The sequence below is a fragment of the Scyliorhinus torazame genome, chromosome 3 (genome assembly GCF_047496885.1).
Source record: "Scyliorhinus torazame isolate Kashiwa2021f chromosome 3, sScyTor2.1, whole genome shotgun sequence".
Taxonomy (NCBI): Eukaryota; Metazoa; Chordata; class Chondrichthyes; order Carcharhiniformes; family Scyliorhinidae; genus Scyliorhinus; species Scyliorhinus torazame.
The window spans coordinates 156466865-156484245 of NC_092709.1; the positions used below are offsets into that span (position 1 = coordinate 156466865).

Genomic DNA, 17381 nt, shown 5'->3' on the forward strand with positions numbered 1-17381 from the left:
TTGACTCCAAGTCCGCGTACCACCAGCTGCCTATCCGCCCGGAGGACCGCCATTCCACTGCCTTCGAGGCAGATGGCTGCCTCTACCACTTCCTCAGGGTCCCCTTCGGCGTCACCAATGGAGTCTCGGTCTTCTTCGGGGTTCTTTTCCTATTATGCCCAGTGGGTCCCCAATAATGCGGACAAGGCCCGCCCACTCATTAGATCCACCATTTTTCCCCTGAAGGCTGAGGCCCGCCTGGCCTTCAACCGCATCAAAACAGATATTACCAAAGCCACGATGCACGCAGTAGACGAGTCCATCTCGTTCCAAGTGGAGAGCTATGCATCTGACTTTGATCTGGCCGCTACCCTCAACCAGGCGGGCAGGCCCGTGGCTTTCTTCTCCCGTACCCTCCAGGGCTCCGAAATTCGACACACTGTTGCAAAGGAAGCCCAGGCCATTGTGGAAGCTGTGCGACATTGGAGGCATTACCTGGCCGGCAGGCGATTCACTCTCCTTACTGACCAACGGTCGATTGCCTTCATGTTTAACAATACGCAGCGGGGCAAGATCAAGAATGACAAGATCCTAAGGTGGAGGATCAAACTCTCCACCTATAATTATGATATCTTGTATCGACCTGGGAAGCTCAATGAGCCCCCAGATGCCCTACCCCACAGTACATGTGCCAGCGCACAAGTAGACCGACTTCGGGCCCTCCACAATGACCTCTGACACCCTGGGTTCACCCGTTTGTTCCATTTTATCAAGGCCCGCAACCTGCCGTACTCCATCGAGGAGGTCAGGTCCGTGACCAGGGACTGCCAGGTCTGCGCGGAGTGCAAACCACACTTCTATTGGCCGGATAGAGCACACCTGGTAAAGGCCTCCCGCTCCTTTGAGTGCCTCAGCATCGATTTCAAAGGGCCCCTCCCCGCCACTGACCGTAAGGTGTACTTTCTCAACATCATTGATGAGTACTCGCGTTTCCCTTTCGCCATCCCGTGCCCTGACATGACCTCTGCCACAGACATCAAGGCCCTGCACAGCCTCTTCACATTGTTCGGTTTCCCCACTTACATCCATAGTGATCGGGGTTCCTCCTTCATGAGTGATGAGCTGCGTCAGTTCCTGCTTAGCAAGGGCATCGCCTCAAGCAGGACTACCAGCTACAACCCCCGAGGAAATGGACAGGTGGAGAGGGAGAAGGCGAGGGTTTGGAAGGCCGTCCTTCTTGCCCTACGGTCTAGAGGTCTCCCTGTCTCCTGCTGGCAGGAGGTCCTTCCCGATGCGCTCCACTCCATCCGGTCGCTCCTGTGTACCGCCATTAATGTGACCCCTCATGAGAGGATGTTTGTCTTCCCCAGGAAGTCCACCTCCGGGGTCTCGCTCCGGTCCTGGCTGACGGTTCCAGGGCCCGTCCTCCTCCGGAAGCATGCGAGGAGTCACAAGTCGGATGCCCTGGTCGAACGGGTCCTTCTCCATGCTAACCCCCAATATGCCTATGTGGCACACCATGATGGGCGGGAGGACACAGTCTCCCTTCAGGACTTGACACCCGCCGGTTCCCCAGTGACCATCACCACTACCCCCGACTCTACACTATCTCCCTTCATTGCTGCTCACGACTCTACACCGTCTCCCTCCGTTGCTGCTTATCCGGAAGACTACACGCACCTGGATACGCAGGCCTCAACGCTTCATCCGACACCAGTGTCCTCACCACAGCCGGGACTGAGGCGTTCACAGCGGAAGGTCAAAGCCCCCGACAAACTCGATATCTAATTCAACCCGTCCACTTCACCCCCGCCGGACTCTTTTTTTTTAAAAAACGGGGTGAATGTGATGAACCACTGTATTATATTGTACATACTGTTCTTACTGTTTGTTACATGTCTGGGTTTGTCCCGGCTGGCTCCGCCCCTCGGGCTCAAGTATAAAGGTAGCTAACCTCCAGCCCTGCCCTCATTCTGGGACCGGCAGCCAGCAGGTGTCTTTTAGCTGATTAAAGCCGCAGTTTACACTTCTGACTCTTGTCTGTCGTCATTGATGGTACATTAATTCCAAAATAGATGCAGAGCAGGAGCCAGATGTATCAATTTCATGTTCTATACTTCAAAAAAGTCTGAAATATTGATGCCCTTGCAGGCTGTTTAAAAAGGGCACTGGGTTCTGTTTTGCTGAGGCCTAACATCTGCTTTAGGATCCCTCTTGGAAGTTGTGATATTGTGAGAAGAGCAGGCACCAAGGTTCGCACAGGTTTCTTTGTTGTGAATTTTGCCTAGTGAGTGGCCATTGCAAAAGAGATGAGCAATTTTTTTCTTTTATACCTTGATTTTGTGTGCTCTGTTTTCCTGAGGGATGCTGCTGGTCCAGAATCAGCCCACCTTCCTAAGATATTAGCTGAGGGCTGCTGCTGGCATCCTGGGTATGATGTGTGCTTTAAGCGCAACCTTGTTTTCAGGACAAAATCTAACCAAAAATTTCTAATCACCTAAAATAGGAATTATTAGTTTCATTTCAAATTTTCTCTTGAACTCTATTGAATGTCTAGCACCCATTTCTCTCAAGACCTTACAGTTTGGACTCATTGGCTTAACTGGCATCTCTAATGCTTTACTTTAATTATTATAATGTGAAAATTTCAGTAAATTCAGGAATTAACCCTTCTACAATAAACACTGATGCCAAATTCTTACTCCATACCCCCTGTCAATTTCTAAGAACTCACTATTCTCTCATTTTAGGGGTTCCATTTCACATTTAATTATTCTCTTTTCGTTGATATTTTGTGGAGCTTAATTATATCAATGTGCTGTGTCACCAATGATTTAATGGGATAGGTTTCCCTCTGTATTTTTAGTTTTGTTGCGATTGGACAAACGAGCAGACAGTTATTTTTAAAAAAAAGTGTTTGTAGCTTGATAATATATATAGTTTTAATTTAAAGTACCCAATTCTTTTTTTCCAATTAAGGAGCAATTTCACATGGCCAATTCACCTACCCTGCACATCTTTGGATTGTGCAAGTGAGACCCACGCAGATACTGGGAGAATGTGCAAACTTCACACGGACAGTGACCCGGGGCCGAATCGAACCCGGGTTTCCTTGGCGCCATGAGGCAGCAGTGCTAACCATTGCGCCACCATGCAAATATTTGTAGCTTAAAGTGAATAATTACCCTATTTTTTTAATGGGGTTATTATCACTAGTCTCGCTACCTTTCCCAAAGTGATTTGTCTGACTAGCCAAAAGTATAATTGCTTCTCGGCCTTTTGGATAAAATGAGCGTGAGGTCAAGTGTAATGCCTGGATCTGTATGTCTCTTGTGGGGACCATGGATTGGATTCAATTTGAATTGGTTTTTGGAGCAGGCCAGGAGCTGGATTAGGGGGTTTGCCCCTGTCCACACTCTGAGCTCTGGCTTTGTAACTCTGAGAAAGTAATTTTAAAAAATTCAAAGTATTCTTGACAAATTAAATAGCTTTGAGAAAACTTATTGCTAAAGAAACACCCTTTGAATGTTCAGCAGAATAATATGAATTGAGAATAATTGGAGACATAGCAACATTCTGGGCGGTATCCCCCCCCCCCCCCCCCCCACGCCGGGTGGGAGAATCGCCGGGGCACCGCGCGCGTTGCGCCACGCTGCCCCGTCACCTGCACACGATTCTCCCACCTCCCCCGAAACCAGCGCCGTGAGAATCGCCGCTCGTGGCGATTCTCCGGCCCAGATGCGCCGAGCGGCTGGTGAAAAAAAATGACAGTCCCGCCGGTGTCGTTCACCCCTGGTCGCTGCCGGCGGGAACTGTGCGGGGACGCTGAGGGGGAGGGGGGGGTGGCGGCCTGTGTGGGGGGGGGGGGGGGCTCCTTCACTGGGAGGTCCTCCGCGGCCGGCCCCAGTACCCCAGCAGCCATGGTGGTTAGGGGCCGGTGCGCGTAAGAAGTTCTCCGTGCATGCGTAGGATGGTGCGGTCCAACTGCGCATGCGCAGGAATGAGCTGGCCCAACTGCGCATGCGCGTGTTGGCGCGGCGCCCATTTGGCGCTGCGTAAGGAGGCTGGAGCGGCGTGAACCGCTCCAGTGCCGTGCTGGCCCCCATTGTCGTGACCGGGCCCTGTTCGTGCCGTCGTGAAACGTAACGGCATTCATGACGGTGCGGGCACTTAGTCCCGGGAGAGGAGAATCCCACCCAATATCTTTCCAGTTTCAAATTCAGTCATGCATCTCAGTCACTTCAAACTTTTTTTTTGTTATTTTTATGAAATAAGCTACATTAAATTGCAGCTTAAATACAGCAATTGTTGATTGATTTTTGCTCAAAGGTTAATTGTTTTGTCAAATCCCCAGATGATTGACATTGCTGAACAGCATCCCGGTAAAACATATTTTCTTTTTATTAGATGAAGTGCACAATGAGCAACTTTACATCATTTTTGAATTTGAATATGGCGGTTGTGATCTAGAAAGCATGAATACAAAGGTAAGTATTTTAATTGTTTTCTATTGATTACAGTTCTTATCTTTCTAGCAAGTGCATTAAATCGAACTGTTTCTGCAGATACCTTCCCTTGAAGCAGCAAGAAGTATACTACAGCAAGTGACTGCGTCCTTGGCTGTGGCTGAAAATGCTTTAAATTTTGAACACAGGTAAGGGAGGAAAGCAGAATCTTTCAATGTCCTTTGCATAAACAAAGAAACACTTTCAGCTATATAGTTTTTTACAGACTACCGAATGTCTTAGCAGCTTTGTAACTAAGAAAATACTTTTTGAGGTGTAGTCATATGTAATGGAATGAAATAGGAAGATACCAGTGAGTACAGAGCTTGCCATTTTCTCAGACTGAACTCTCTCTCTACCTTCACCCTAATTTTTTTTTCTATCAATTTATTTTCCTTGCTTCCGTTGATTCATTTTTCCCTCACCATTGTCCCCCTCCTACCCCCACCCCACTTGGGCCAACTGTTCACAGTTGCCCTTTGACACACCACTCACCTTTGTTCTGCCATTCAACATTCCAATCTCTTTATGTGCCTCTATCAGCACCCTTCTTAGTCTTGGCCACCCCCATTTACATTACTTTTGTCTTTCTGCCTACGACATTTTTGTCAATCTCTACCTATCGCTGGCTCCCTATCCAACCCCACCACTCCACACCCCTCACCCCGCAGTATAAATCTGACCCTATTTCCAATTCTCTCCTGCTTTGTCAAAGTATCATCCAGGCTCAAAATGTTAGCTCTCTTCTCTTTCTTCACAGATGCCGCCAAACCTGCCGATATTGTCCAGTATTTTCTGTTTTTGTTTCAGATTCCAGCATCCGCAGTAATTTGTATTTATATTATTGCCGTTTTCAGGGATCTGTTCAATATTTAATGTACCCCTTTTTTGAACTCCGTACTAAAGGAAAGATATACTTGCATAGGTGGTTGTAAAAACAAATTTGGCATGGGGATGGGAACCAATGCAGGAAGTCAGAGGGTATTAAAGAAGGGATAGAAACAAAAGTTAGTAAGGAAGAAAAGTGCAAGAAGCCTAATGGGCAAGGCCGATGAACTCGGGGCATGGATAGGTACATGGGACTGGGATATTATAGCTATTACAGAAACATGGCTAAAGGAAGGGCAGGACTGGCAGCTCATGTTCTGGGGTACAGATGCTGTTGGAAAGATAGACCAGGAGGGGAGGGCATGTTGCGTTTTTGATTAGGGGCAACATCCCGGCAGTACAGAGAGAGGCTATATCCAAGGGTTCGCCCACTGAGTCTATATGGGTTGAACTGAAAAATAAGACGGGTGAGATCACTTTGATCGGACTGTACTATAGGCCCCCAAATAGTCAGCAGGAAAAGGTTAGGTGGGGTATGGGAATAGGGTGGAGACGCAGGCCTAGGTGGGGTGCTCTTTCAAAGAGTCGGTGCAAACTTGATGGGCTGAATGGCCTCCTTCTGCACTGTCGGGGTTCTATGAATTGTTTAAGCCACATTTGGCAGATATGGAGCCCTGTTAGTATCTGTGTTTAAGCTATCTCCAAGGGAGATGTAATAAAATAAATGCTTGTGAAATATGGGCAGTTGTTTTGTTCATTTGCCCACAAAACCATGAACAAAGCAGTCCATGTCTGAAGTGTAATGGAATGTTGGTATTACAACCTCCTCCAGGGACAGAGCTTGTATAGTATCCGCTTCCCCTCCTACACCTCAGAGTATGAGCTACTCAGATGACTAGGGTGCAGAGCTTCCTCCGAATTCGAAGAGCTCCTCACAGAATATAAACCTCGGCCTAGAAGCAATTCGGGGAAGGAGACCTTGCGGGAGTGGAGAGGTGTGATTGTTGTGACTAGTGTGGAATAAAGTGAGTTGTACCCTGTCAGCTTTGCCTCTGTTTACCACACTGGCGACGAGGATGGGATGGAGCTGCCGTAAGCAGCAAGTGCTGAGACCTCAGACCCTGTTTCAACTATCTCAGGAGGCTGTTCTCCAGCTGGCCGGCATGGCATACATAGGTAACCTTGAGCCTTTTGAAGCCAACTCAGATGATTGGGTCTAGTACGTCGAAAGTTTACAACTTTTTTCCTGCATGAACGCCATCACCACTGACAAGCGACAGACTGTCACCTTACTGACCGCAGACTGGCTTATGCATTAATCAGGAACTTGACTTAATTGGACAGGCCGAACAGGTTGCCATTCGCCACGCTGATCGACTGGGTGGGCCGTCACCTAAATCCACAGCCCCTGATTATTTTCCGATGGTACTGTTTCCATATCGCTTCGCAGTCGCCGGCGGAGTCCACTGAGGAATACTCGGTGTGTTTACGGGGAACCCTGCGGGTTCGGAGCTGCCCTGGCTGAATCGCAGCGGAACCCCTTCGTTTGCAGACTTCGGGAGACAGAGCGGAAGCTGTTAATGGAAGCCCCTCTGACCCTTGACACAGCCGTCGGCATAGTGCTCGCCCAGGGAAGCAACGACTGCGGGCTCCAGGAACTCCAGGGTCTGGCGGTCCTAAACATTGGGCATCTCCAAGACCATCGGCCGATGGCTACCAGAAATGAGGTGATGGGAACTTCGCAGGTCAGAAGTAACCGCAGGTCCTGTAACTGCCGCTGCGACTTGCCCTGGAACGACCATGGAGATTCCCCGACTCAGCGTTCCAGGATGGCAGGTGCCAGTACCGAGTGGGAAACCAAGGCCAGGAACGAGTCTCCGGGCAATCGCCCGAGGACGCCATCCCCCAGCAATGGATAAGTCGTCATTTCACCCCAAGAGGCCGCACGCATTTCCTGGAGGACATGGACGCTGAGGAGCCAACCCTACCGCTGCTCTGCGTGACTGGCTCCAGACCGTCACCTATGACGATGCTGCTAAACTGACACCCCACCGAGATGGAACTGGACACGGGAACGGCAAGTTAGGTTGTCAGTCCACTCATTAATGCCGCCATCCATACACATCTTCAGCCACTAGAGCTTCGCAACATGGCGGTCCATATACCGGGGAGCCCTTAGAAATCCAGGGTACCGCCCATGTGCCTGTGGCATACAGAGACCAGTCCGCATGCCTACCGTTGGTGGCAGTCTACGTCAACTTCGGGAGACGGAGTGGAAGCTGTTAATGGAGACCCCTCTGACCCTTGACACAGCTGTCGACATAGCGCTCGCCCAGGAAAGCAACGACCACGGGCTCGAGGAACTCCAAGGTCTGGCAGTCCTGAACATTGGGCATCTCCAAGACCATCGGTGTGATTGGCTGCGTCTCCTACATTTGGATTGGCAACGCCTATGCCAGATGTACCCCCGTTCAATGCTGTCCAAGTTCCCTTCGGTTTTCGCTGAAGGCCTCGAACCAATAAACTATGGTCACGATCAATGTGGTGGAAAACGGCCAGCCTGATATTTCCGCGCCCGTCCTGTGCCGTACGCACTTTGCACCCAGGTAGACCAGGAATTGGACCATTTGGAGCAGCTGGGGATTATTTGCCCTGTCCATTATGCCAATCGGGCTGTGCCCATGGTCCCCGTGTTGAAGCCGGACGTGTCAGTACGGCTCTGTGGGGACGGTAAAATGACTGTAAACCTGGTATCCCGCATTGACCGTTCCCAGTCCCTCGGATCGAGGATTCTATGTACGGCTCAGCAGAGGAAAACCATTCACTAAGCTGGACATGGGCCACGCGTACTTGCAGCTGGTGCTCGAGCCTGGGACCTCGGAATCAGGATTGCACAAATATACACGGTTGCCGTTCGATGTCTCCTCGACTTGTGTGATATTCCAGAGGGTTGTGGAGAACATCTTTCAAGGGTGGCCATCTACCTGGACGACGCTCCCATCACCGGAATATCTCATTAGGAACACGTGGAGAACCTAAATGAGGTCCTCCAGCGGTTTTCTTGGGCCGGGGTCTGCCTCCGGAGGGAGAAGTGCCTTTTCAACCTTCTGAGGTCATGTATCTCGGTACCGGGTGGACAGCAGAGGCCTCCTTCTTGTGGAGGAAAAGGTGCAGGCAGGCGATTCGCCAGGCCCCCATCCCTCATGGCCAAATGGAGCTCCGCTGTTTCCTCGACCTGATGAACTATTACGGGAAGTTCATAACCAAGATGGCCACGCTACTCCGTCCGCTCCACCAACTACTGAGGAAGGGACAGAAGTGGGTCTGGGACCCCCCTGCACCAGAAGGCATTTCCCGAAGTGAAGTAATGGCTCTCATCAGAGGAATTATTTACCCACTTTGACCCCTCAAGCCCCTGCTCCTCACCTGCGATGCCTCACCATATGGTGTTGGGGTGGTCCCAGCACACCGCATGCCCGAATACTCGGAGCAACCTATAGCTTTTGTGTTGCGCACCCTGGCGGACGCAAAGCGAAACTACACCCAGATAGAGAAGAAAGGTTTGGCAGTGGTGTTCGCAGTGAGGAAATTCCACTAGTACGTTTATGGGTGACCGATCACGATATATACCGACCACAAGCCCCTGCTGGGATTATTTAAGGAAGATTAGATGATACGACTGAAGGCATCCGCCCGGGTTCAATGGTGGGCCCTGCTTCTGTTGGCCTATGAGTACACCTGGGAGCATCGCCCGGGCACAAGAATCCCGCACGCGGATGCGTTGAGCTGTCTGCCTCTACCCACAAAGTCGCAGGCTTCCGCCACAGCCGTGGAGGTGATAGCCACTCTCCATTTCATGAACACTTTGCCAGTAACTGCAGCTCATATCCGAGAATGGACCCAGACAAACCCCAAGTTGTTGAGTGTCCAACATATGGTCCACTAGGGGGCCCGACATAGGATGATGCCAGAGGGGCTGGTGGCCTCCACCGCCAAGCTACTTGAGATGAGTGCCGAAGATAGCGTCCATCTGTGGGGGCTGTGGGAGGTCGTACCCAAATGGGGGCCGTGCCCCTGCTGAAAGACCTCCATAACGGGGGCCCTGAGGTGGCAAAGATGAAAATGTTGCCGCGTAGCTACCTTTTGGTGGCCCAGACTGGATGCCGAGATAGAGTGGGTAGCCAAAAATTGCACCCTATGCCAGGAACACCAGAAGGCCCCACCCGCGGCCCCGATACATCCCTGAGAATGGCCCGGGAAGCCTTGGTTCCACGTACACATCGACTTTGCTGGCCTGTTTCAGGGGGCCAGATACTTTCTATTTGTGGACATCCAACCAAAGGTTGAGGGTGCTAGGCCTTTTCTCATTAGAGCGGAGAAGGATGAGGGGCGACTTGATAGAGGTTTATAAGATGATCAGGGGAATAGATAGACAGTCAGAGACTTTTTCCCCAGGTGGAACACACCATTACAAGGGGACATAAATTTAAGGTGAAAGGTGGAAGATATAGGAGGGATATCAGAGGTAGGTTCTTTACCCAGAGAGTAGTGGGGGCATGGAATGCACTGCCTGTGGAAGTAGTTGAGTCGGAAACATTAGTGACCTTCAAGCAGCTGTTGGATAGGTACATGGATTACGGGAAAATTATATAGTGTAGATTTATTTGTTCTTAAGGGCAGCACGGTAGCATTGTGGATAGCACAATTGCTTCACAGATCCATGGTCCCAGGTTCGATTTCGGCTTGGGTCATTGTCTGTGCGGAGTCTGCACGTCCTCCCCGTGTCTGCGTGGGTTTCCTCCGGGTGCTCCGGTTTCCTCCCACAGTCCAAAGATGTGCGGGTTAGGTGAATTGGCCAATGATAAATTGCCCTTAATGTCCAAATTGCCCTTGGTGTTGGGTGGAGGTGTTGAGTTTGGGTAGGGTGCTCTTTCCAAGAGCTGGTGCAGACTCAGGGGGCCGAATGGCCTCCTTCTGCACTGTAGATTCAATGATAATCTATGATTAATCTAGGACAAAGGTTCGGCACAACATCGTGGGCCGAAGGGCCTGTTCTGTGCTGTATTTTCTATGTTCTATGTTCTATGTTCTATGTTATGTTCTAAGTACATACACCCGGTCCCCACGGCAACCACACGAGCAACTATGGACAGACAGGGTTATTTTTAGCACGCACGTACTGCCCGGGGTCCTGGTGTCCGAAAATGGGGTGGCGTTCACAAGCCAGGCGTTTGTTTCGTTCATGGCCATGAATGGCATCAGGCACTTACGGACGGCCCTGTACCACCCAGCCTCCAATGGGCTAGTGAAATGAGAGGTACAAACGTTCAAGAGAGCCATGAGAAAGATGACTTTGGGGTTGTGGGAAACGCGGTTGGCACGGTTTCTTTTCAGTTATCGTACGACGCCTCACGCCACAACCGGCATCGCACCGGCAGAGATGCTCATAGGCGGCGACTCCGGATGCGTCTCAGCCGCTCCTCCCTGACATCCAGACACGGGTTTGTCAGCAGCAGGACCGCTCAGTGACGGACTCTCACCGCCCCCCCATGGGGGCGCACCTTCAGGACAGGTGACGGGGTTTATGTGAGGAAGTTCAGGACTGGAGCCATATGGATCCCTGGGGTAGTCCTCCACGCGACGGGCCCAGTCTCCTATGCAATCCAGGTACAGGGTGCAAGACGCAAGAGACGCCACCACCTGGACCACTTGCCAGGAATCACTGGCATGTGACCCGGAGGCCCCACGTAGGACCCGGACTCCGCCCCCCGTACAGCTAAGGAGGAGCCCTGAGTCCAGAGGGGAACCAAGGCCAAACCCGCCGGCCAGCAACGGTGAGACTGATTCCGATATGGACATTGGACCGCCTGGCGGCGATAGGCCGGCACCAATTGTACCAGCTGGCTTACTGGCTGGGCCATGCCAGCTACGACTTTCCTCATGGAAGCGGTGATCTCTGGTACGCTACACACCTCCGGGCCGGCTGTACCGTCCCTGGAACCCGGGCCACAACCAAAGCGGCCACGGGACCCTCCACTTGAGGACATGGACATTTCTCCAGACTTGCATAAAACCGCTTCCCCTCCTACACTCAAGAGTATGAGCTACTCAGGTGACTGTGGGGTGGGATGGAGCTTCCTCCTAACTAATTGGAGGAGCTCCCCATGGAATATAAACCCCGACCTAGAAGCAATTCGGAGAAGAAGACCCTGTGGGAGAGGAGTGATTATTGTGAATAGTGTGGAATAAAGTGAGTTTTAACCTGTCAGCTTGGCCTCTCATGGAGTCTTTGCCTCTGTCTACCGATCAACCTGCAGATTGAATAAAAGTTCATTCCATTCCAAGTTGTGACCATCTCATCAGTCAGTATTATGCATTGCATGAAATATTGAAGTGTTCCTTGCTTCGTTACCAAAATCATTACCAGTATTATTTTTTTTAACAACTTTATTGAGGTATTTTAGGCATATAGAAAAAGTGACATTGTACAGTACAAAGACACAAATTACAAATTAAACATAGTGCAAACCATGGCTCTGTTCACGCACGAACCTGCCTCAATATCCCCCTATTCTACTCTACTCTACCCTTGCCCCCCTGCTGACGCTTACTCCTCTGTGAAGAAGTCAATAAATGGCTGCCACCTTCGGGCGAACCCTAGTAGCGAACCTCTCAAGGCGAACTTGACTTTCTATAGGCCAAGAAAGCTTGCCATATCCGATAGCCATACCTCAGCCCTCGGGGGCTTTGAGTCCCTCCATGCTAACAGTATTCGTCGCCGGGCTACCAGGGAAGCAAAGGCCAGAACGTCTGCCTCTCTCTCTTCCTGGACTCCCGGGTCCTCCGAAACCCCAAAGATTGCCACCTCCGGGCTCATTACCACACCAGTTTTCAATACCCGGGACATGACATCTGCGAATTCCTGCCAATACCCCCTGAGTTTGGGGCACAACCAGAACATGTGTACATGGTTAGCCGGCCCTCCGGCGCATCTAGCTCACTTGTCCTCCAGCCCAAAGAATCTGCTCATCCGGGCCACTGTCATGTGGGCCTGGTGCACGACCTTGAACTGGATCAGGCTGAGCCTGGCACACGTTGCGGTTGTGTTTACTCTGCTCAGGGCTTCTGCCCAAATACCGTCCTCCGGCTCCCCCACGAGCTCCTCCTCCCACTTAAGCTTCAGGTCCTCGGTCTGCGTATCCTCAGCTCCCATTAGTTCCTTGTAGACGTCTGAAACTCTACCTTCTCCCACCTTTCCCCTAGAAACTACCCTGTCCTGCCTCCCCTTCAGCGGGAGACGTGGGAAGGACGGCACCATTCTGCGTACAAAATCCCTCACCTGCAAGTATCTAAAGTCGTTCCCTCTCGCCAGCCCAAACTTCTCCTCCAACGCCCTCCTGCTCGGAAAGCTCCCTTCCAGGAACAGATCCCACATCCTCACAATCCCCGTCCTCCTCTACAGTCGATGCCCCCCGTCCATGTTCCCCGGGGCAAATCGGTGGTTGCCGCAGATTGGAGTCCACACCGATGCTCTTACCTCCCCTACATGCCTCTTCCACTGGCCCCAGATCCCAAGAGTCGCCACCACTATCAGGCTGGTGGAGTACCGTGCCGGCGGAAGCGGCAGAGGCGCCATGACCAGGGCTGTTAAGCTAGTGCCCCTGCACGAAGCAGCCTCCATCTGCTCCCAAACCGACGCCGCACCCACCATCCATTTCCTTATCATCGCTATGTTGGCCGCACAGTAATAGTTGCTGAAGTTCGGCAACACCAGCCCCCCTTCTCCTCTGTTCCTTTCAAGCATCACTCTCTTCATTACCAGTATTCTAACATAAACATGTATTGTTTGTCTTGAATTTGGTGTTGATATGAAATTGTAAGTAGTACACCCACATTTCTGCCATAGTAGCATAATCTGTTGACAAAAGAGCACCCTACATAGGCTCTGCCCTATCCCTATAACCCAGTAACCCCACCTAACCTTTTGGACACTCCAAGGGCAATTTAGCATAGCAAAACCATCAAACCCGCACATCTTTAGACTGGGAAGAAACCGGAGCACCTGGAAATGGGAGAAACTCCACAGTCACTCTTGTCGGAATTGAATCTGTGTTCCTGGAGCGGTGAGGCAGCATTGCTAACCACTGTGCCATCCCATGTACATGTTAATGTTCATAATAGAAACTATTAACAGGCTTCTGGTCTATTGAATTTTATTTGCCTGCAGATGGAGTTATGCGGAGAATAAGTTGCATTCAAAGGAAGAGAATGAAGCAAACTGAAAATTGGTAGTGAATTCTATTGCAAGAATAATTGATATTAATATTGAAATTGCTTTGTTTCTTCAGTTCACAGTTTTACTTTGATGTCAATGGTGTTTTTTCTAAAGCAATACATTTTTGTGTCAGCAAATTCCATAGACCACTTTAAGAGGGTGGAAAAGTGATGGGACAGGACTTCAGCTGCCACTTTTCTTAACCATTCAAGTTCCAAATCTTGGGACAAATCTTTCACTATTCAGGTCCAATAGCTCCCCCACCTGGGGAAGCAATGCCCCAGTGAAGTGTGAAGTTGTTGCCTAAAGAATAATGGAGATATTTCTTTATTTTTTTTGCTTTGCCAGCTATCTCGAGTTCAGCTGCATGTAGTAATTCCTGACATTGCAATAAATCTGACTGACAGAAGTAGGGTCCAGAAGCACCCATTATTTTAGATTACAAATTGTGGCGTTGTGTACAGCGGAGAAGTGGCAAATAGTGAATTCTCTGCTGGAATCAGATTGATATCTGCCCCCAGTCGCAGAAATATTGTCTCATGTGTATCTTGCTGTTTATAATCTGCAAGGTTTATTTTTTGATGTAAATTGTGTTTATCTGGGTCCTTGTTTGAATTTATTTTCAGAGACTTGCACTGGGGTAATGTCCTTATCAAGAAAACTGACTTCAAGCAGGTTGAATACAAATTGTGTGGAAATATTTACAGCATTGACAGCCATGGATTTATGGTCAATATTATTGATTATACTCTATCAAGAATGGGAAAAGGTCAGTAATATTGTCTATGCATTTTTATAAAGCTGTGAGTTTTGATTATTTTTTAATGTTGCTGTTCCCTTGATCAACTGGACCTGCAATCTTTTCATCTCAAACTTAGTGGTACTGAATTGAATATTAATATAGGAAAAATAAACAGGAGTAGGCCATTTGCTCACTAAAGCCTTTGGTTTACGGAATCTTTTAATACTTTTGGTTAAAAGAAATCTATCAGTCTCTAATCTCAAGTTTAAAATTGACACAGCATTAATTGCTGTCTGTGAAAGGAAGTTCCAAACTTTTATCACTCGTATGATAATTTTGCTAGTAAGTCCATTATATGGTACTTTGTCAAAAATCCATACAAATCGGGCAGCATAGTGGTTAGCACTGTGGTTTCACGGTGCCAGGGTCCCAGGTTCGATTTCCTGCTGGGTCACTGTCTGTGCGGAGTCTGCACGTTCTCCCCGTGTCTGCATGGGTTTCCTCCGGATTCCTCCCACAATCCAAAGACGTGCAGGTTAGGTGGATTGGCCATGCTAAATTGCCCTTAAGTGTCCAGAAAAAGTTAGGAGGGGTTATTGGGTTATGGGGATAGGGTGGAAGTGAGGGCTTAAGTGGGTTGGTGCAGACTCGTTGCGCCGAATGGCCTCCTTCCACACTGTATGTTCTAAATATCAACCACACTACTCTCATAGCACTTTGTTTCTTCATCAAAAAATTAAATTAAGTTAGTCAAATACAAATTTCCTTCAACACCATGCTGATCTTTTATCAGCCCATACTTTTTCCAAATTCCAATTTATATTGCCCCAGGTATTGTCTCAAAAACTATCCAGCAGAGAATTCACTATTTGCCTGATTTATCCATTTCCAAGTACTTTATTGTAACTCCTTTATCTAAGGATTGGAAGATTGTGAACCGAGCCTCTGCAGGAGTCTTGCATTTATACTATATATATACTATATTTTTCAATAGCTCAGCATTTTGCAAAGTCTTTACAGCTAATAACGTACTTTTGTAGTGTCTTCACTGTTGTCCTGTAGGAAAGGACGAAACAATTTGCATTCAACAAGCTCCATAAACAGCAGTGAATTCTGTTGTGGGATTGATTGACGAATAAATGCCATCCCCAGTACTGGCCGAACTCTTCCTCACTTCTTCAAATAGTGCCATGGATTTTTTACAACCCCTGGTAGGATAGATGACCCATTGGTTTACCATCTTACCCCAACGATCCCTTCTCTGATGCAGTAACGTGAAGGCTGTAATTACATTGTGGAGATTGGAACTTTGCTGGGTTATGATTTGATCCAAATACTTTATTTTAATCAGTGTACTGCAATCACACCCCTATCTATTATTCCCTACATTTAATTCACTGAAATGATTTGCTCTCCCCAGGTGATGTTGTGCAATTCTGTGATCTTTCCTCTGAGGATAGTTTCTTTCATGGTCAAGGAGATTATCAATTTGATATATACAGAGAAATGAAGAAGGAAAACCTGTGAGTAATTGATAGTATTTAAGATTTTGTTTAAATAGAAGTGCATCCACATGTTTAAAGCACAGTTTGCATTTGTCACATGATATATGTCACTTGCAGAGAAAGCATCAAAGTATTTAAGATTGCCAGGATGATGATGTACATTTTGGAAACTCTGCACTCTTTGAACATTAGGTTAATTTGAAAAGGCACTCGGGTTAAATTTACATAGTTAGATATCAAAGGATATGTTAATCCCTTTTTGGGAGCTGGTAGGTCCTGTTAGTTTATGATCCCATTCTAAATTTCTTGTGTCCAGTTGTGATTGGGAATTATACATACAGGAACAGGAAGGGGGCAGGATTTTGTCAGGAATTGATGTCAGAAGTCCCATTTTGATGGTATAGGACACGATTCAACTAATTGGGAACAAAGTGCCAAAGCGAGCGCATTTAGCCGTGTTTCCCGGCACTCACTGCGCCGAGAAATATATGGCTATACAACGGGACTCGAGTTGTATAAGGAGCATCAGCGGAGAATGCGCTGCTGAGACCGCTCATAGCCCCATTTTGCACACTGAGGAGGTCCCCGGTCCCAACACCCACACAGGGCACCCATGGCCAATTCGCGATTCCAAAAAATGCCAGCTTGACACCTTGGAAGTGGCACTCTGGCAGTGCCCATGCCAGCTGGCAGTGCCACCTGGGCATCTTTGCAGTGCCAGGGCACCATCCTGCCCAAAGGGCATGCAGCTGTGGAGAGACCTGGCAGACCCCCACGAATGCTCTGGGCGGGATTTACATTGCAATGCCTCGTGAGATCTCTTTACATCTCGCGAAGCGTTGTGAGCTGGGTAGATTCGGGAGCAGGTTCTCTCGGCTTTTATTGGCCACGGTGAGCTGCTTTTCGGGCGCAGCATGGACATTGGATTGAGCCCATAATTTCTAATCAATTAAATCCATATGTGACAATATTACATTGTACTATGATTATAGTACAATGATTATGGATGTTAATAGGTTTATTTTTAAACCCCTACTTAGGAATAACACACAAAATGTGCAGCACGATGGCGCAGTGGGTTAGCCCTGTTGCCTCACGGCGCCGAGGTCCCAGATTCGACCCCGGCTCTGGGTCACTGTCTGTGTGGAGTTTGCACATTCTCCCCGTGTTTGCGTGGGTTTCACCCCCACAACCCAAAGATGTGCAGGTAGGTGGATTGGCCACGCTAAATTGCCCTTTAATTGGAAAAAATGAATTGGGTACTCTAAATTAAAAAAAAAAAGGAAAAACACACAAAGGGGTATAATAAAAACATATAGGGCAGGATTCTCTTGTCGGCCAACGCCAAAATGGGGAAAGGTGATTGAGCGGAGAATCTGTCTTGACGCCAAAATCGTGGCCAGCACTGGGTTCACGCCAAATCGCAATTCTCCAGTGCCTCGACATCGGTGTCAATGCGTCCTACTCCTCAGGTATAATAAACGCTGTTTACATATCATTAGCGGGCCTGAGCCTGTATTGTCCGGATCCTCTGGGGGAATTCCTGA

The 17381-nt window shown here is 48.9% G+C and overlaps 1 protein-coding gene across 1 annotated transcript in view; it reads left to right on the forward strand.

Moving 5' to 3' along the window:
- Window positions 1-17381, forward strand: part of haspin (histone H3 associated protein kinase) — a 101880-nt gene that overhangs the window by 66964 nt on the left and 17535 nt on the right. The window contains exons 11-14 of the mRNA XM_072496446.1: window positions 4387-4466; window positions 4545-4633; window positions 14214-14356; window positions 15750-15852. Of these exons, the coding sequence (XP_072352547.1) occupies window positions 4387-4466; window positions 4545-4633; window positions 14214-14356; window positions 15750-15852 (415 nt within the window). The remainder of the gene's footprint in view (window positions 1-4386; window positions 4467-4544; window positions 4634-14213; window positions 14357-15749; window positions 15853-17381) is intronic.